At 51.1% G+C, this 20,661-nt stretch overlaps 1 protein-coding gene and 1 long non-coding RNA gene across 2 annotated transcripts; one reads left to right on the top strand and one right to left on the bottom strand.

The window, feature by feature from the left end:
• Positions 1-2,970: 2,970 nt before the first annotated feature.
• On the top strand, positions 2,971-11,078 carry LOC143695323 (uncharacterized). The gene is made up of 3 exons (XR_013184420.1): positions 2,971-4,007; positions 5,814-5,967; positions 10,778-11,078. It is a non-coding gene; the product is annotated as an uncharacterized LOC143695323 (long non-coding RNA).
• Positions 11,079-14,583: 3,505 nt separating this feature from the next.
• LOC129126743 (protocadherin-10-like) lies at positions 14,584-20,661 on the bottom strand. The gene is made up of 4 exons (XM_054642918.2): positions 17,624-20,661; positions 16,406-16,473; positions 16,214-16,302; positions 14,584-16,003 (listed from the first exon to the last, which is right to left on the bottom strand). The coding sequence occupies exons 1-4, from the start codon at positions 20,093-20,095 to the stop codon at positions 15,756-15,758; spliced, it is 2,877 nt and encodes a 958-aa protein (XP_054498893.2). The 5' UTR covers positions 20,096-20,661; the 3' UTR covers positions 14,584-15,755.

Here is a 20,661-nt window from a genome sequence, read left to right as displayed (position 1 = left end):
GTTTGCAGATTCACACTCTACTTACCATGGACCACAGGTAAACTGACACAGACAAATCCATTCTATCAAGTACAACACCATTTGTTAACTTTTTCCAGGTGCAGACAACAAAACTGATCTTTTTCATAACAGAGGACTGGCCAGAAAATCCTGCACAGCACAATTTTTGTCAGGTTGATCTGGAGACATGTTCACAAACTCGTGAATTTCCTGGAATTTTCTGGCAGTTTGTTTTAATTTCTGTAGCAAAAGGAAATAACGGTTTGGGTAGAAATCACTGTCTTGACTCGTGGATAGGAAGAGATGCTGGGGATGATCTTCTGTCAACAAATCAATCATGTTTGCTCCATGTGAATCCAGGACAAGAGGTGTTTAAGCAGGACAGATTTTGGCTTTTGGTGTTTTACTGTCTTGACTCGTGGATAGGAAGAGATGCTGGGGATGATCTTCTGTCAACAAATCAATCATGTTTGCTCCATGTGAATCCAGGACAAGAGGTGTTTAAGCAGGACAGATTTTGGCTTTTGGTGTTTTTTTGTTTGTTTGTTTGCGTTTTTAGTTTGGTTATGTTTTAGGTTTTTGGTTTGTTCGGTTGGTTTTTATTTTTATGGTGAGTTTGTTTCAGTTGATTGAAGTTTTCTCCGCTACTTACCTGTTTCTGTTTGCTAAATTAATTCACTTACCTGGAATAAGTAGGTCTTCTCTGGAGAAATATTTCATGCCGTGTTCATGGAGGTGAAAATCTAATGCCGATGTCAGCAAATTCGATCTACAAGTATCTTAAGAGCCGTACTATGTCAAGATTGCTGTATGCAAAATGTAGTAGGATGTTTTAAATCAGTAAAACAGCTGTTAATGAGGTGACAAACACTGACGTCGAGGACATGGGACACGGTGTCCTTTTTATTTTGGTCTGAACGCCTGTCTATATAATTTTCATATCCACCAAGGAGCAGCTTCACTAAATGGTTCCACAACGCCAAATATCTGAGCTTAGCTAGAAATAAAAATGTTTCTAAACGCGAAGACAGAGTCAAAGACTCCAAGATCACCTACAGGAAGAGTTGTTTCTTTCTTATTCAGATGCAGTCCGTGCGGGATTCTCACACTGATGAAATCCAGCTACTACCCGAGTAGCAGTGGGGTAGGGGGTGACATGGGCGAATCCTTAGGCATTGTAGCATTGCACTTCTACCACAGATGCACAACTAAGTGCCTTTTATACCACCTGCACCTATAAGAGGAACCCACAAATGTGCTAAGAAAAAGCTGAAATGATCCTGCAAAATGCACCCGAGATAGTGGAAGGCTTGGTTTAGCTAATTCAACTTTGGTCAGCCTCGCAGCATTCCCAGCGCTTCTGACTAAGCAGCGAGATGTGAGGAATGGTGATCTACAGAGAGGATCTGTAGAAAAAAATCAGTATAAACTACTCATCTTAACATCCTGAAAGCCCAACAAGTGCCTGAGAGTTACTTGAGCCTCCTCCATTAGGCAGGAACGGATGAAAGCCGAGTTAAAGTCCTGGAAAATAACGTGTTTCGACATTCCAAATTCAGAGCACCCATCAGAGCTCACCCATCAGGACTCACCACTGGACTCTTAGAGAAGCAAGTACAGCCCAGAGGCAAACACAAGTCAAAAGGTTCGTCTCCTATTGTTCTTTAGAGAGCGGAGAGACACACAGACTTTTCCAGGGGTGTTTAGAATGCTCTGTTTAGAACCCCGCTGAAATTAGATCGTTCCTCCAGTTACACTCGGAGACAAGACATGGAGAATTGGCAAGAGAAGGAAAAGCAGCAGCTCCGACAGAATCGCTCCCGTCACACAGGACACTTCCAGCCCCACCACCCCAGGATGGAAAGCACCGCACAGCAGCTCCACATCAGGGACCCTCAGGGCGACTCTCTCCGCCGACGAGGATCTGGAAAGAAAAGCCCGTTCCCTCCAGAAGGGCAGACGAGTCCCGAACTCGCACCGTGGGATTTGCCTTTGTGTCGTTCTCACCTCCTTGGCGCAGTTTAGCGCTTAGAGCACCGCACAGAAAAGCCGGGTCCGGTTTCAAAGCCTCCTGAGGCCGAAAGCTCTCGTACCATTCAAGAGTACCCTAAGCACCGAGACAAGCGGCGCTCACAGGGTCCCATCGGTCTTTCAGCGAGGCATTCCTCCCTGGACAATGCGGGTGGGGGACGAGGAAGGAGATGCCGTGGTGGCCCAGCGGCCGGAGCACCCACGCACGGCGTTTTGTCTTCGTTTCTGTACATCACCTGCAGCAGTGACCGAACAGAAGGGGTCAGGCTCAGAGAGCGGGGAATGGACAAAAAATCCGTCCCCTTCCCCTTCTGTCTCCGGGGCCTGGCACAGCTGAAGTCCCGACCTTCTTCGGGAAGCTGCTGGCGGTGCCGGTGACCGGACCCGCGATCGGCCCTGAGCTGTCCCGCTCTCCCGGGGGACTCAGTGCCTTGTCAGCTCCTTCATTCCCTCCGCAGAGGCCCAGCTCCCGGCGTGGCCGGGTTTCCGCGCCTTAATCCGCAGGAAGAGAAGAGCGGCACCAATCGGAATGCGCGTTAATAAAATATACAAAAAAAATTAAAATAAAATCTAATAATAATAAAACACTAACAGCCACTACCAAGCCACTCCCCAGGCAGTGCGTCCGTCCCGGGCCTGCACGGAGCCTCTCGGTGCCGGGGCGGAACCCGCTTCCCTCCACCTCCCCCGCCCGCCCCGCCCCGCCGGAAGCTCCCGGCAGCCTCCGTTCCAACGGCGGCGGCAGCTCCGGGATCGGCGTCGCTGGCGAGAGATGGAGCTGCAGAGAGATGGAGCTCGCCCCAGCGGGTCCCGGCTCTCGCTCATCCCCCGCGGGCTGACCCCGCGGGCAGCGGCTCTTCCCTCGCTGTCTCTCTCCTGTCGCTCGAAGTGCCGTCCTCAAGCATCCTTTATTTCGGCTGAGTTCCGCTGTGTGCGGTTTATGGAAGCCAGGATTTTCTCACGTGTTAAGAGCTGTAGGGATGTGGTGTCTGCCTGCTGGCCGCTCCTGGATTCTCCCTCTAAGGGAAGGCACGTCTGCCCCCACGGACTGCGGGCAGGCAGAGATGTCCCTCAGCAAGAAACATTTTGGTTGCTTATTCCGCGATGAGAGCTCATGCGATGAGCGCTCCACGGTCCCGGCCTTGCTCAGTTAACATAAATGACACTCAGACATTGGCAGTGGCCCAGGGAGTCCCGGTTTTCCCGGGACACAGCGGGCACCGAGCCCTGGCCGTGGGCTGAGTGGGCTCTGCCCTGCCCGCTCCTTCGCTGCTCAGCGCGGGGAGGAGCTCAGCTGAAAATCCCCCGAGAAAACACATGAGGCACCCTTACAGGTGGAGAATAAAACGTGGAGAACATTATTTATGGGCTGCAATTAGCACTGACCCACAGGAAAAGCGGGAGAGGTCGGGGATCCCGCCCAGGGCTGGACAGCGCCTGGGAGCAGAGTTTCTCTGGGGCAGGACTCTCTGGAAAGGATCTCGGAAAAGAGCCCGAGTTCCCAGGGAGCTGGCCGAGCCTACGAGGCTTGCAGAGATGATGATGAACACCCACGCTGGGCCTGAATCCCCCCGTTCTTTGCGGGTCCTGTCCCGGGGGTGAGGGAAGCTCCGCATTGTCCGTCCCTGGAAAAGCCGTGCGGGGACCGGGCGCTGCGGGAGCCCGGCTGGCCGATCCCGTTGCTTTCCATTTGCCGAGTTCATTCCCCAGACACCATTAGAGCTGCCCCTTGGGAGCAGATGGTTCCCCTCCGTCCCGAGCTTCATCCCGGACAGATTGCATACAATTTATTAATAACCCAACAGATGCTCGGGCACTTTCCAGCTCAGATTATATTTCCTGATTGCTCAGATCCCGGCGGGGGGGGAGCTGTTCGTTTATCTTCCACCGTTCCTCTTTGTGCCTTACCAGCACCGACCCCACAAGGAGGGAAAGGGTGACATCCTCCTGTGCGTGTCCCCGTCCTAATTCAGGGTGTAAGTGTCTGGTAAGTAAACGTGGCCCGATGCCAGCCTTGGTTTGGGTCTCCCAGCCCCGTGCCCGGGAGAACCGGGCTCTGTGCTGCCGGGGCTGCCCCGCTTCCCCCCGGCACTGCACGGACGGGCCCTCCGGTGCTGCCGGTGCCCGGCTCGCCAGGGTCTGGCACATGTCGTGATTCCCACTAAAACACCAGGGACTTACGCCCTTTAATTCCAAGGGTTGTGCTAATTGGGCCGCGAAGAGCCAGGTTCCCCATCCCGGAGCTGCGGGGATTGCTGCATCCAGGTGAAATTAAAACATCACCGTGCAAAAACGCTCGACACGAACTCCCCCAGCCTTGGGCAGTTCAGGCAGTGAGACAGGCAGAGCTGAGGGCCGGTAACCTCTCCTCTCTCACCAACACAGGGTCTGAAGAGAGGAGAGGTTACCGGCCTCAAATATCCTGAAATATTTGTAATTTCAGGAGCGGGATGTACAAGGAGATATACAGGGCTTATGCCCTGTGAGACCCCTCCTGGAGCAAGATAAAATGCTCCGAGCTCCAGAAAAAGCCATCACAGACCTTTCAGCAATGCTGTGTTCAATTTTAATGTATAAAATGGGCTTTTCTTTGCTCTGTAGGGAGAAGCACAAAAGCAGCAGGTTGTTTATCCTACTGAATAAACTAAATGTAGGTCTCTGAGGGTTCTTATGCAAACCACTTACCTTGAAACACAGCCCCACGGGAAAGTGAGCTATGGAGAGAGGCACAGTAAATGTTTTACATCTTCAAAGCAGCATCCAAATGCCTGGCTCAGCACCAACTACCATCAGGTATCAAGGAAGGTAGGGGCTGCGATTGTAATTAGGAATGCAGGAATCACTTTTAAGGCATAGGTGAGAGGATATTTGGGGCTGGAGTTTATTGGAGCCTGAGGCAAGGATTGACCCTAAAGGCTCACGGCTAAAATTAAGTCTTGAGGCTGAAGGTTAATTGCTAAAGAGAGAGTTTGGAGGGAAAATGCATTTATTATTAGGACACATGCCACAGTGTAGCTTTAAAATAAAAATAGGCAATCATTTCTGCTCAGTGGTAAAAGGCACTTCACTTTCTGTGAATGCAGGTGAGAGACACTCTCAGCAATAACAGCAGAAGAATATTAAAGTCTGTTACATTTTTCATAGCCCTTGACATTTGCAATATAATTCCACTTCCTTGCCTTCACCAAGCCAAACAGATTTAGTGCAGGGGGGAGTTTTCTTCATTTCAGCCTCTGTAAATAAAGTCAGAGAATGATGTGGTTGCAGGAGAAATAGTTCCTTCCTCCTTGCTCTACAGCAAGAGGGGAGAGCAGCATGAAATGATGGAAAGGGAAATCAGGGTATAAAAGCTGAGGGGGTTGTTAAGATGGCCAGAGGAGAGGATGCAAGGGGGGGCTGTGGGCTGGCAGAGACTGAGCTCTTTGCAGCTTCAGGCAGAATCCCTCTAATACCTTGCACCCAGAACCCACAGCAATTTCATTTCTTATCCAGAGGTTCCCCTAATACCTCAGGTTCCCTGAAATGTCCACCAGAAAGGAAGTGCAGGGAAATTCCAACACTGGCACAGGTTTCCTGGCCAGATAGTAGCTTTTAAATCCAGTTTTTAATGCTTTGTCCATCCTTTTTCCTTGTTTTTACAATAACAACTACAAATATTATCCAATGGCAGAAATTCTTAGAGTTGGTTAAATTAGACAAATCTCTACCTATGGTTCTTTTCTCTCCCTTTACTGTACACCAGCTGTGCAGGTCCTGAAAGCCATCTCCTTTTTCTTTCACAGGCCTTCCAAATGCTTACATCCTCGATGAGTTTTACTAGGTCCCAGAATAAAGCAAAGAATGAGCAAAACCTGAGACAGCAACAAATCATTTTCTGGGTTGATCAACATTCTTCAATCACTCACCGCTTTCTGTCACTGACAAATTGTCAGCACAGTAAGTAAATCTTCCTTAGTCACACACATATTTTAAGGGAATGATGTAATGATGTGATCTGATGCTGTCTTGCTTATTTGTGGTCCTTCTCATTAATAAACTCAAGAAAAGGGAAATACAAGAGCAACCAACCAAAATAACAGTGTTACGATTAGAACCTTGTAACAAACCAAACTAAAATTGTAAGGACTCACTTCCTACATTTTCCCCCTTTGTTCCCATCATAATTGCCTTGTGAATGAAAGGCTCAGCTGTACTATTCATCACTTGGAGGAAGAAACATCCATAAAGACCAAATGGAATCATCCTCTGAAAGATCAGCTGGATAAACTTGCAGGAGAGACCTCAATTGGCAACTTCAGCTGTCACCAGGGAAAGGGAATGTGGAAATGTCTGGGGAAGAGGGAAAGGGGTGGGGAGCTGGGGCTCCTGCAGCACTTGTTCCAAGTAGGAAAAAAAGTTCATTTTCTGCAGACTGCTTCTACCTGTACAGATTTCTAAACAGGCACAGGTAGTGATGCAGGGCCAGGCTCTGCAGGTTGTCCTTGTACAGTTTGACAGGAAGACATTGAAGTTTTCTCTAAGGTACAAATCTGGTACAAACCTCTGTCTATATTCTAGACAGAAATGGTTGAATTATAAGTGATTGCAGAGGCTTGGGCAGTTTGGAAAAATTCTATGACCAGCTGGGCCTCTTCCACATGTCTTAAATCACACTACAGTCTTAGCTACAACTCTCCTCTCCTCTCCTCTCCTCTCCTCTCCTCTCCTCTCCTCTCCTCTCCTCTCCTCTCCTCTCCTCTCCTCTCCTCTCCTCTCCTCTCCTCTCCTCTCCTCTCCTCTCCTCTCCTCTCCTCTCCTCTCCTCTCCTCTCCTCTCCTCTCCTCTCCTCTCCTCTCCTCTCCTCTCCTCTCCTCTCCTCTCCTCTCCTCTCCTCTCCTCTCCTCTCCTCTCCTCTCCTCTCCTCTCCTCTCCTCTCCTCTCCCTCATAGTCCCAAAATTTGCAGTGTTTAAACTCAGATGAATGATCCTGGCAGTGTCACAGAGACACTTTCTTCTGCTCAAGCAATACCAAAATTACATTGCCCTGTATTTGAGGTGGGAGGCCAAAAATTTGGGTCAGTCAGCAGAGCCTGATGGGTGTGCAAGTAATAGGAGACATGATTGGTGCAGGGCACATCCAGGCTTTGGGAGATTCCTGGGAAGCCTGGCTCCAACTGAGACAAACAAAAAACAGGACAGGTTTGCTTGATAATTCTGCAAAATATTGCCCTGAGCTACACAAATGTGTACAAATGGTACACAAATGTGATGCAAATATGGAAGTGTTCAAATTGCCTCATTTCTTGCTGTGGTCACAGCAATGTGTTTGGCTCCTTTGGGATAATGAAAGCAAAACCTGTCAGCACAGAATGCCAGAATAGTTGTGTTTAGAAGAGATCTCTGGGCAATACTTGGTGTGTCATGTTGTGTCCCCTTCCTCTGCTCACAGCAGGTTCCTTGGGACTGAATCCAATCAGTGATTTTACTGTTTGTTTCTTTGGGATCAGCTTTCAGCATTTGAAAGCTGAAAAAAAAAAGGATTTATTTGAAGGGTTTTGCTTGGTTTGTTTTGATGGAGATGTGTCCACATCATTCTTGTTTCAGAGGCATTTCTGTGTACATGAGCTTAAAAATGTTCCCTGTCTTTGTCAAGCCTGCTGCTCTCTGCTCATCTTTAAGGCAACAACCAGCTGTATGTGTGCCAAAAGATTTTACTGGAAAAAACCCCATAAAGCAGCAAGCAATCCAGTTAAGCCAATGAATGACAGCACCACAGCCCCAGCCTAGAAAGCACTGAGAGCTGCATCCAGACTGATGCTTAATTTGCCACCAAAATAAATAAATAAATCAAGCCTTAAGCACCCTGAGGTTCATCAGGGAAAAAAAAAGCCAGTGCAGATTAGCAGATTCCTCACTAGTAACTGGGAGGAAAGGAAAAAAAACCCTGGAGCCTGACTCACAGGCTCAGCCCTTGCAACAAATCCGGGCATTACTGTCCCCTGTATTTTGCAAACTGCAGGATGTCAGGGGCTGCAAATTTCCATCAGACACCCTAGTCAGACTTGCAGCATAGAAAACTGTCCTTGGTCTTTAATTGTTTTTTTCCTTTCCTCATCATTTTGGTCTCTTTTGGACAAAAGCACATTCAGGGCTGCCCCACAGGATGATCTGCTGTCTCTTCTCTCTGTCCAGGGCCCAGTTCCAAAGGGCTCACTAGAAAGCTGAGGCCTGGGGGATTCTGCAGCTGCTTCATTTGTTCTGGAGAACATCAGACAATGCTGCTTTCCCAATTTTTTTTGTTACTACAAACTTCTTATCAGGCTTATACCACTGCCTTGTTTACCACTTCATGGCTTTTCCACTGAATCCCAGAAAGAAGCCAGACATACAATCCTAATGAAAAGCTCAGCATGTAAAGAGAGAATTTATATTTCAGTTCTTGCCTTTGCTATTGGTTTTACAAGTGATTGCTCATCAGAAACCAATTACCCCAGAAAGACTTGGGTTTGGGTCCCTACTGATGTTAGCAGGATGAATAGCCTCATTTACAGTCTCTCAACTGGAAAACAAAAAGTAATGATAATAAAAAAAAAAAAAAGTATTTTCTAATTCTCTCTGCCTCCATTGTAATTCACAAGAAAATTAAACTAATAACTCTCTCTGTGAGCGTGTTATGCAGATGCCAGGAGTCAGGGATAAATGTATGAAACTATCCCAGGGAAAGTCCCCCGGGAAGGAACCTCTGAGCAGACAACTATTATACCTTGCAACACTCAGAGCTTCTCCAGCAATGCAATCTGTGCAGAGAGGAGGCTCTTTCAATTTCCTTTCCTCTCCCCCCCTCCCCTTTTCAGTTGAATTCCACTTGCAGGCAGCAAAAACTTCCATGATTTTTTGCTGGGCTTATTTCCCACTCCATCTCCATTCCCCATTTGCATATAGAGGCCGTTTTTCCTTTATGAAAAAAATTCTCCATGCCAACAGAATCAAGCTCTTCAGAAATGGCTCCCAGAGTGGTCTTCCTTCCTAATACCTTCAGCAACCAGGCAGGAAAGCTTGGGGAGGTGGCATGAGGGTCCCCATTGTGTGCTGTGAATATCCCTGCAGCTCACATCCATGTTTTAAATTCATTTTTTTATCATTTAAAGAAGAGATAGCATTAAAAAAAAAAAAAAAAAAAAAAAAAAGAGTGTGTGATTTGTCTGCCCATCTCCAAGAGAGGAGGAGCAGGAATGAACTTCCAGCTCCTCCCTTGCAAGACTGGGGGTGTCTTGCTGGTCCCTGAGATTCCCTGTGTGGATTTTGGACACACAAGGCTGGGCACAGCAGGGCTCAGGAGGCACAAGCACAGCAGATGGATGGTCCTGTCCCAGCTGGGTGCTGGAGGAGCTGTGCCTCATGTGGGAACATGGAGGGGGCACCATCTCACCAGGGATTTGGGAGTTTGCAGCCAAATCTTTGTGGATCTTTAAGGATACACAGGAAAAGCAGAGCAAAACTGGAAGTGATTGGGTCAGGCTTCTGCTCAAAGCAGGGTCAGATTTGGTTGAAATGCACGGGGGAGCTACAGCAGATATGAAATTTGGACCCAAAAAGATGCAAAAAAAAGGCCAGAAGGTGGGTCCTGAAGGAGCCTGCTGGAGGCTGCTCAGATACCAAAGGAGCACAACCATCAGAGTGTGTGATATCTGATGGGCATTGAGGGGTTAAATGGTTCGTGTCATGTGGCACAAGGAGCCAAGGGGACTCTTGGGGAACATGGGAAAAGGATTCAGCCCCAGATGCTCATCCCTTTGATGATCTCCTTACATTCTGGGGCAGCTGTCAGGCTGTTTTGCAGGGGGAGATTAAGACAAAGAGGTGGTTTAGGTAAGCAAGTGGATTATAACATGGCATTTCCTAGAAATAGGAAAAAGATAAATTTCACTTTTAGGAACTAATTTCAGGATTACATTCCTGAAGTTTGGTCTGTTAGGAGATACTCAAATGGTAAATCTTTTCCTCTGATCTCTGATAAAAAGCTAATGTCAGAGGGGTGCTGGGCATGTCTCCTCTAAATGATATTAAAGGAAGATCAAGAAGGAAAGTGGGGACAAGATGGAATCCTACAGGTGGGATTCAACCTCAGATTAAACTCCTTACATTTAGATCCCTGTGTGGATATGTTCCATCTGCACTCTGGGGAGCTTTGGAGATTTAGTCAATAGAGACTGAACAACTGCAGAGCAAGAGCAGTGACAAATTAATCCAAGAGTCCCCAGCCTTCACCCTCGGCAGTATGAAAAAAATTCCTGTCAGCTAAAATACCAAGAAATACGGACATGGACTTAAAAGTAAACTCATCAAACCAGTGAGGCTCCCCTGTGATGCCACAGTCTAAGCTAACCTCTGAATTTCAGATATACTTGGGCTGGAAGAATCCCTGTGTTATTGTCTGCACCATGCTGAACTCCAGTGCTTTCTAGAGGAAAATTTGGACACAGAAATTGGGTGACTCACTGCAATAGAACAGAACAAATTCAGACAGCTCATCTTTTCTCTGGGTTCATGTAACAGTTTAACCCCAATTTTTCTATTTCCCATGCAGCCTGCTATCAGAGAGTCTCTGCATCCTGGCCTATCAGAAATCCTACAAATGTTCATAATAATTTTCTTGATTGATGGTTGCTTTTCCTGCTTCTATTTCCTTTGTGTGATTTATTTTCTATGCAGGCAAAATGTATGATAAGAGACTTCTGGAGCTATTTAATGATATTTTCTCTTGTAGACATAATTGAAATGGACAGATTGGATGTGAAGACCTTAGTGAACCTTCTGGGAATCTTTGTTCTCTCTCAATTTCTTCTGATGCAGTATTTTTCACCTGTTGTTGCAGATATTCCTAGCAATGAATTAAAATAAATATCTCATCAGGAATGCCTGCAGATCCTCTGAATGTATTTCTGATAGTTGACTGCACAAATGTTTTATTTTTCAATCCGTTTAACATGAGCTTGTTTGCCTTGCTTGCTGGCGCTGGAGGAGCACTCTGAATCCTGAACACTGAAATAAAAATCACTGCTATTGTTTAAAACATGCAAAAATGTATCATTTATTCAAATGTAAGATTTGTAAGTCATTGAATTTCATGGGAGAAGAATCATTAGTCAGAGTGCAGGCTGCACTAGGGGTCATATTTAATTTATTTTCAAAGCCTTCATTCGTGCTTTTTGGTCCAGTGTGTCATAAGTTATTCAATACACAAAGGTGTCTACTTATGTCTCAAAGTAATTAAGCTGATTAAGTCATATTATCACTAACAAGAAGCATTAATTCCACTTGAGTGAATGCTGCAAAACAGATCCAGTGACATTTCCACCACTTAAACTGAAAATACATTATAGGCTAACTGGGAAGCAAAAGTTTCCCTCAGCCCTGGCCTGTTCTTCCATCTGATCTCTGTGGAGGAGTTGGCAAGTGATGTTTTCAGAGCAGTGAAAAGAGAAAAGGTGCAAAGGAGCAGAGGAAATCAGCACGTGACAATCATGCAGACATTTTTCAGTGTGGCACAGGCTAAGTTATTATGACAGAAGCTAAAGAATATTTATTTCTACAAAACATTTACCAAGATCAAAAAAGGAAACAGGAGGAAGGGATCTAGCCAGGAACAGGCTGCTTTGTTGGTGGGTTCAGGGACACATTTAAGAGGCAATTTGAAAAGACACCCAAATGGATCTTGACCCAGTCTTGAATAAATTAAGGCAGGTTCCAGCATCATGGAGAGGAGAGGAGAGGAGAGGAGAGGAGAGGAGAGGAGAGGAGAGGAGAGGAGAGGAGAGGAGAGGAGAGGAGAGGAGAGGAGAGGAGAGGAGAGGAGAGGAGAGGAGAGGAGAGGAGAGGAGAGGAGAGGAGAGGAGAGGAGAGGAGAGGAGAGGAGAGGAGAGGAGAATAAATTCATGGCATCTTTGGAGGATCTAATTAACCACTGAGTGCCACAGACTGGGCTGGACCCAAGGTCCATGCAGAGGTTCTCATGGATTTTGGCTCTGTCCTGCCAATACCTCTGGGAACTGAGACCCACCTGTACCCATGGCTGTAGCCAGCCTGACCCAGCTGCATGCAGAGTGCTTTGTCCATGCTGAGGCTTTTTGGGGAATTTGCTGGCTGCTTCTTGATTCTGTGTGTGGCAGATGGGAGCAGATCTGAGCATCAGCCCCTCTGGGTCTTTCCCTCTGGCCTCTTTTCTCTCTACCTCTGGATTCGTTTTGTCTCTCTGGGACACATTTTCAAGTCATTACAGAGGTACAAGTGATGTTTCCATCTGAGCAGTCTATTCAGCAGCAGCAAAAGCACAAACTCCTGTTTGTGCTGGTGCCCAGACGTGCTGTGTGCCTGCCTTGCATGGCCTGAAGCATTTTGCAGCCAACTGCACCACATGGCAGCTTTCCCACTGTCCTAGAAGCAAATCTCAAGCTGGCTGGCGGGTCCCTGAAAGCCAAATTTGCCTCTGGATCTCTGAGAGAGCTGGAACATGTGAGAGAGGCATCCAGAGAGGGTTCTGCTGAGCAGATCTCCAAAGGAGCTCTCATGCCCAGTGCATTACCAGGCTACAGAAACCAGCTAATGCTCAGGAGTGTTAGCACAGGGAGAGTTGTAAAAATAACCAGTTGTAGGGCAAAGACCTTGCATTTTTAATGAAACCCTGTCCCTGTGGGAGAGCTTCAAAGGAGATCTCATCTATTAGATGGACGATTCTGACCAGACATGCCCTTTGAAGAGGGATAGTAGTGTGGTTGAATTAGATTTATGCAAGTCCTCTCTGCCCTAAAGCATGTCCCTTTTTATTGTCCTTTTTATCAATATGGTGATTGAAATGAAAAATTCAAACTGAGCTCCTGTCAGTGCAGGTTTTCCTTCAACTGAGCAAAAGCAGATTCAGGGGGAATGTGGGGTGCTGGGGCCTGGGCTGGGTGCTGGCTGCTCAAATCCCTTTTGGAAGGTGCCTGAACTGAACATGAAAACCTGGAGTCAGCAAGAAGTACAGATGTGTGTGTGTGTGTCATGGTCAGGAGTAATGGACAGGACATGGAAGCAATTCAGTGGGTATCAGTGAGCCTTGCTAGCAGGGATTAAAAAATGCCAAGAAAATACTCTGGAGAATGACAGGGGAGATGGCAAACCTGCCCCCTTGGTTGCTCAACCCCATATTTTCCAAAGACAGAGATGCAAAATGCAACTTTCAAATACCTGTGGTATTTGGGGGTCAGCTTTGAGATCAATTTCCCTTTGGGAAGCCACACCTGGGAATCTGATACAGAACACCAGTCCCATGTGCTCATTTAGCCCATGGATGCCATGGAGCACAGGCTGTGCTGGGTGCCTTTGCTGTGTGAGCTGGAGCACAGTGAGCAGCTGGGCCCTCCTGCAGAGGGGCTGCAGTCCTCTCCCCGTGCTGACCAACACCAAAATGCAGCAGAGGTACTGCCAGGGTTAATCCAGGAGAGGCTTGCTGCCCTGCAGGGGCTCAGGTCCATTTGATGCTTTTATTACTTCTTGAGGCTGTTATTAATCTTATTGTATCACTTTACATAATTCCCTTGTTCTTTTGAAGCAGTGGAACAGGCTAATACTGTGCAGAGGTCTCAGGCAAGCTGTTTGGGGTTCTTTTTTACCCTTAACACTCTCTGGAGACCCTTGAAGAATGCACTTGGCAGCATAAAATCCTTCATCCTACTGTCTAATTGGGACAGGGAATATTTCATCTACCCGCAGCCAGGCAGATGTGAGCTGGGACTGAAGTCACCAGCAGCAGCCAGGTCCCTTTCATGTCCAAAGCTTTGTCCTCCCGGGCCCCTGGCTCCCACGAGGCCCCTTTGAGAGCTCTCTGGCCCTGCTTCCACTGAAGAGCACATTGCCCCCTTGCAGACAAGGACTTTTCTGTGTTAATCCCAAAAGCTGCATTGCAGCCTCCCCGAGCCAGCCACCAGCAAGTTCAGGGCATGGGAAGGACAACCCTGGCCTGGCCACCTCAGGACTTCATCTGGAGGCCAAGTGCTTCCCACATCAAACCAAGAGACATCCCACCAACAGATACAGGCTTGCCCATCCCCAGGGAGCTGCCCCTACACCTGGCACAGGTCCAGCTTATCTCTGTGGGCCCTGAGGCAAGCTGTGGGTGCCTGTCCAGAGAAAAGGGCAAATTAACCAGAGAAATCACTGTAACAACCATGAGTTGTTCTGCCATTAGTGCCACATCCAGCCCTTCTCCCAGCAGCTCATGGATGCCCCCACCATGGTGCAAATCTCCCCCTGCCTGAGCTGGAGCATTGAGCAAGGAGCTGTGTGACATCTCCAGCTCCTTCTGGCCATGACCCCAAAGTGCTCCTGAGTCCAGGGAAGGAGGGAAGGGGACCTTGAGCCCCCAGAATCCAGGTGAAGTGAATAAAATGAGCTCTAGGCAGAAAAGGAGCTCTCTGCTCCAGAAGTCAGAAGGACAGATGTATTTCCTGGAGCTGGGAGAGCTGCTCCAGGAGCTGTGCAGCAATCCCTGCTGTTGTGTGCAACTCAGGGACAGCCAGGAGCCAGGGTGAGCTATTAAAATACAATTTATTGGTACAAATCAGACAGAGTGAAACAAACTCAGTTTAGAAAGAGCTGTCATGTTCTGCACAGATGGATTCAAAATGAACTGTCCCATGACCAGAGCAATTGGCAATGATGGCAGACAGACTGGTGGACAGGTGCAGGGTGCACAAGGCAGGGGAGAGACTGTGCTGGGGCTGGAGCCCTGCCCTTGAGGGCTCCTGACTGCCAGCTAAAGGTTCTAAAAGAGAAACAGGGCACAATTGGAGGTGTTTGTCCTGTGCAGGTGGGGCCCCCAGAGCACCAGAGCAGGGGTTCCTCCAGGCATTCAGGACTTGGGGAACACAGAGATCCAAGTGAGGGCAGGGGCTGGAGGGAAGAGACCTGTGCTGGGGTCATTCCAATGGTTGGAAACTGTTTTTCATTCAGATGATATTGCCTTGGGCTAGAGAGCTACCCAGCAGGGCCTCACCTTGTGCATGTCTCAGGTGCTGAAGCTGGCAGCCCCTCTGGCCATGCAGTCCGTGTGTGCTGCTCCTGAGCAAGGCTGGCTCTGCCCTGGACCTGGGCTGTGTCCAGCCCTGCAAGTGTTGGGTCAGGGCTGGAAGAGAAGCACTCATGAAGGTTGGGTTTTGTACTCATTTCCCAGGGAAAACAGACACCAATTGCTGCTCTGGACATGCAACACATCCTGCTGGATCTCAGGGACAGAACAATGGTCACTGCCCCAGGGGGTAAGGTCAGGCTTGGCTGAACCAGGCCTGGTCTGCACACACTTTCCATGCCTAGTGGGACAGAGATACAGGCATGCAGCTCAGTACATTCACACAGCCAGACAAGACAAAGAAGTGACAATGTTTACAGAGATTAATGGTCCCTAAGGGGACATGGGAATGGGTAAACTCAAGGCAGATTTGCTTAAATCTGGTCATATGGACCTCAAACAGCACCTGCTGCCAATACAGCTCTGCAAGATGAGATGGGAGAAACTCCCCTCGCCACCACCCCCCAGTCCCTGTAATTTTCAGTCTCTTGCTCCTTAAATCCTTCCCACATGCTCTGTTGAGCCACTCTCCCAGCATCTCCATAAAGTCTTGAGTGGTCCATACATGGAGGTGTGTGCTGTGGGTGGACCTGGCAGCTGAAATAATGCAGAAGATTCCAAGGATAGAGCCATCCAGGCTCTATTTCAGGTCATTGTTGATAACCACACTGTCATGCATGTCACAGTAAGTTGTCATCTTCTTCCTCTTGCCAAAGGTGGAGAAGCTGTTTTTGTTCTCCCGGCCCGGGAAGAGGGGCCCATCCTTGCTGGAGAGCAGAGTGGGGGTGCCAGGGATGTAAACGTTGTGCTGATAATCCAGGGCTGGGTACAAGGGGCTGTAGTGGGGTGTCCAGATGCTGTTGGGGCCTGCTGAAGCCTTCTGAAACTCTGGAGAAAAAATGAGTGAAAGATTGGCTCAGGTCACATCCACATCCCAGGATGCAAGTCCTGTGTCACCAACCTCCATCCTGGTGCCTGCACACCCCTTCCACCCACAAAACTTCACCACTGCAAGGAACAGGGGTGTGATGCCCCCACTGCACCTCCAAAAGCAGCCAGAGGGTCTGGTCATGCCAGCCCCAGTATCCCAATACTAACCAGAGACAGGGGTCACCAGTGTGCACAGCCTCTCGTGCTCCTTCTGGAGGGCTCTACGGATTTCCCCCACATCTTCCAGGCTCTGGGAGCTAAAGAGAAGAGACTGGTTCAAAGCTGTGTGGGACATAACCTCCCCATTCCCATATCCCCATTCCACCTGCTTCCTCTGTTCCCCAGTGCTGCATTTGGTACCTTTTCAGGGCAGGTCTCTGTGTGCTCTGTGTGACTGGAGGCAGCCAGTCCGTGTTGGGCTGCTTGGCCTGGAAAACACAGGGAAGAGCAAGGCTGGTTATTGGGAACCTCTGTCAATCAGCCCTGGGACCCTTTGTCAAAAAACCCAGCCCTGCCAGCACAAGGCTTCAGCAGGCAGGGATGCAGGACCACATCTCCACTTTCCCTGTGTCCTTTGTGGAGAATCAAGCAGCACATTCCTGTTCTGGGGAAACTGAGACAGCATGGAATCAGCCTGTTCCCTCCTGGACCTTCCTCACCCTCCTGAGATATGGGGGTGGTTCTGGGTTTGTCCTCTGTCTCTGGGGGTTTTAAGCCTGTCATTCTGGGAAGAGACAGGTGGTTTTCCTATACCTGCTAATTTTCAAAAGCCTTTCTTCATGTGCAATGTTTACTTAGCCCAGGTCTGAGGTACTAAATGGTGAGAGATGCAGAAATCAGCTGTGTGCTTGATGTCCCAGGAGGGTTGTAAAAGCTGCAGGAAAATCTAATTAAGTATTAGAGAAGAGAGTCCAGGGGTGCAAGGAGACACGTGGAGAGACTCTCTTGGCAGAGAGTCCTGGGCTCTCCTCGGAAGGGCTGGTTTATTAAAAGTCAGACATAAGTGGATTAGACGCCTCATCACTCTCCATCCTTGTAATCGTGTTTTGGAGGGTCTTTCATTGGGAAAATTAGACATTCCTCATTTCAATACCTAACAAATGTTGGCATCAAAATCCTGCCCCGCAGACCCCACTCCCTGCCTGCTGGCACAGCCGGGTGCAGAGCAGCAGCCAGGCCCGGGACACTGCGGGCCCTGCCAGCACAGGGGCAGCAGAGCAGCAGCGATGCTCCCACTGTCCCAGGGTGAATTGTTTACCCGCGCCAAGGAGAAGCCACCCCCACTATCCCACCGCCCCCAGGGCACTGGAGCATCTCTGTTGCCTCTAATGGGTACAAAAGACGGTGAGAAGGGATTTCCTCTCGCCTCAGCCGAGCCCGGCGCTCCCCCGGTAATTAGACCCGTCGGGAAGCTCGGTGGAGATCCCGCTGCCTGACGGCTCCTAATTCCCGCACTGATCAAAGGCTCCGGTTGTTCTCTGGGAGAAGCCGTGCCTGGCTTCCCTCGTGGCAGAGGCTGAGGGAGGGGGCTGGGGGGACCTGCGGAGTGCTGCTAAGCACTGCTGGGCCTGACGTTACCTCTTTGGAGACCTGAAGATGCTGCTCTGGCCGGGACCGCTTCCCGGGGTCCTTCTCATTGTTCCGGGGGGGGCTGCAGGGTTTGAGGAACATGAAGTCACTCTGAGCAGACTCAGGACCAAGGCAGACCTTGTAGCAGTAGCCTGGGGGGCCGCCCGCAGGCACATCAAGGCAGGTGGCAGCCGCGGTCCCTGCAGGGGGCTGCGCCGTCAGGTTGGAAGTCTTCAGGCCATCAGAGGAGGGTCTGGACCCGGGACAGCAGTGACAGCGAGGTGGCGAGCAGCTGTCCCCCTGGCGGGAACGCCGCTCGCCGCGGCAGCGAATGGCAGTGAGAATGAGGATGGCGAGGAGGAAGGTGAAGGAGATGGAGCCCAGGGAGACAAGGAGATAGAGGGTGAGTGGGGAGGATGAGACCTCTGGAGGGAGGCTGAACTCGCTGAAGTCGGAGAGAGTCTGGGGCATGGTCTCCACCACCGAAAGCAGGAGGGACACGGTGGCAGAGAGGGCTGGCTGCCCCCCGTCCCGCACCTGCACCACCAGCTGCTGCCGGCTGGCATCCTGCTCCAGAAAGGAGCGCAGCGTGCGCAGCTCCCCCGTGTCGGGCGCCACGCTGAAGAGGGTGAAGTCAGTAGCCTGGAGGAGCTGGTAGGAGAGGCGAGAGTTCAGCCCCGCGTCCGCATCCACTGCCGACACCGTGCCCACCAGGTAGCCGGGCCTGGCCGAGCGCGGCACCAGCTCGGTGGCAACGGAGCCGTTGCGCGGCATGGGGGAAACGATGACCGGGGCGTTGTCGTTCTGGTCCAACACAAAGATGTGCACGGTGACGTTGGCACTGAGTGGGGGAAACCCCGCGTCCTGCGCTTGCACCTGGATCTGGAAGCTGCGGATCTGCTCGTAGTCGAGGGAGCGCAGGGCGTACATGTGCCCGCTGTCTGAGTTGATAGACACGTAGGTGCCCACGGGCATGCCGTGGATGTGCCCGTCGGCAATGGAGTAGGACAGGTAGGCGTTTTGCTGGCAGTCGGGGTCTAACGCGCTGACAGAGCAGATGGAGGCGCCTGGTGCGTTGTTCTCCATCACGTAGACGCTGTAGGAGGGCTGGAGGAAGCGCGGGGCGTTGTCGTTCACATCAGACACGGGGATGGTGAGGGTGCTGCGGGTCAGCAGGGCAGGTGAGCCCATGTCCCGAGCCGTGATGCTCACGTTGTACTCGGGCACAAGCTCCCTGTCCAGCGCTTGCGTGGTCACCAGCGTGTAGTAGTTCCGGAAGGAGGAGCGGAGCTCGAATGGCACATTGGGGCCGACCTCACAGCTCACACGCCCATTGTCCCCAGAGTCCCGGTCCAGAACACTGATGACAGCGATCACAGTGCCTGGGGGGGCATCCTCCAGCACGGGTGTAGACACTGAGGTGAGGGTCACCTCCGGCGCATTGTCATTGACATCAAGGAGGTGCACGAGCACCCTGCAGTGCACAGCCACAGCCGAGGGCCCGCGGTCCTTGGCTTGCACGTAGAGCTCGTGGAGGCTGGCCCGCTCATAGTCCAGGCGGCCCTTCAGCAGCACCTGCCCGCTCCGGGGCTCCACGTGGAAGAGCTCCCGGACACGTGGTGGTGCGTGCCCACTGAAGGAGTACTCAATCTCCCCGTTGGGGCCCTCATCCAGGTCAGTGGCATTGAGCTGGATGACCAGAGTGCCAGCAGGAGCGTCCTCAGGAAGGCTCACACCGTAGGAGGGCTGGTCAAAGGCAGGCACGTTGTCGTTGGCATCCAGCACGGTGACGAGGATCTGAGCCGTGCCGGAGCGCTCGGGGACGCCGCCGTCGAGAGCGGTGAGCAGCACCCGGTGCACGCGTTGCTGCTCACGGTCCAGGGCGCGCTCCAGCACCAGCTCTGCAAACTTGCTGGCATCGCTGCGTGTCTGCACCTCCAGTGAGAAGAAGCCATTGGGGCTGAGGCGGTAGGTGTGCACAGAGTTGGTGCCCACGTCAGGATCCTGGGCGCTCTCCAGGGGGAAGCGAGCACCGAGCACGGCAGACTCGGCCACCTCCAGCACATACTCCTGCCAAGGGAAGGTGGGTGCGTGGTCGTTGATGTCCAGCACCTCCACCTCGACGCGGTAGAGCTCCAGTGGGCTCTCGACGAGGAGCTGCAGGTGGAGCAGGCAGGTCCCCCCGGCCTCGCACACCTCCTCCCGGTCAATCCGCTCGTTCACAAAGAGGATCCCGTTCTCCAGGTTCACCTCCAGGTGCTGCCTGGCCCCGGCCCGCGACACGATGCGGAACCTCCGCGCTGACAGGGTGGACACATCCAGTCCCAGGTCCTCACCCAGGTTGGCCACGAAGGCTCCGTGCTCCAGCTCCTCCGGCACGGCGTAGCGCAGCTGCCCCCGCGCCGGGGGTCCGGCCAACAGGAGGAAGAGGAGGGAGCGGAGGAAGAGCTGCCCCCGCCCGGAGCCTGCTCCGGCCCCCATGGCCCCGCGGCAGTCCCGGGAACGAGGAGTCGCACCCGCGCCGCCGCCTCCGCCCTCGCCTTCGCTTGCCTCTTGCACTTTCAAAGAGTTGAGGGCTCCCGAGGGCGGCGGAGGAGGGCCTTGCCCGGAGCTGCGGGGCCGAACCGTGGCCACCGGCAGCGGCTTAACCCTTTCTTTGCTCTCCCCCGCAAGGGGCTGCAATCCGGGGCCACAGCAGAATCTTTTTTACCGGAGCCAGACGCACCTGAGGAGGGGACCACCTTCGGGGAGATCCCGTTAACGGCGGTGGGAGCTCCAGCAAGACCGATCGCTGCCCGGGGCACCGGTATTACCCCGCAGATGCTGCGTTCGGACCCGCGGTAGATTAAGAGGAGCCCAGATCGCGGCTGCTGCCAAATCCCCCGGCCGCGTCCCCCGCCGTGCCGGTCCTAACCTTTACCAGATGGTTAAGCCCCTCCAGACTTGATTACATTTCCCTGCACACCGTTTTCCTTGTAATGCGGAGTTTTTAATTACAGGAGCAGGGGGATTACAGCCCTGGATAAAGCTGAGCCCATCAGCGCGGA

Source organism: Agelaius phoeniceus, chromosome 15, assembly GCF_051311805.1.
Source record: "Agelaius phoeniceus isolate bAgePho1 chromosome 15, bAgePho1.hap1, whole genome shotgun sequence".
NCBI lineage: Eukaryota > Metazoa > Chordata > Aves > Passeriformes > Icteridae > Agelaius > Agelaius phoeniceus.
The sequence above is the reverse complement of the archived record's forward strand: the minus strand, read 5'-3'. Positions and strand labels throughout refer to the sequence as shown.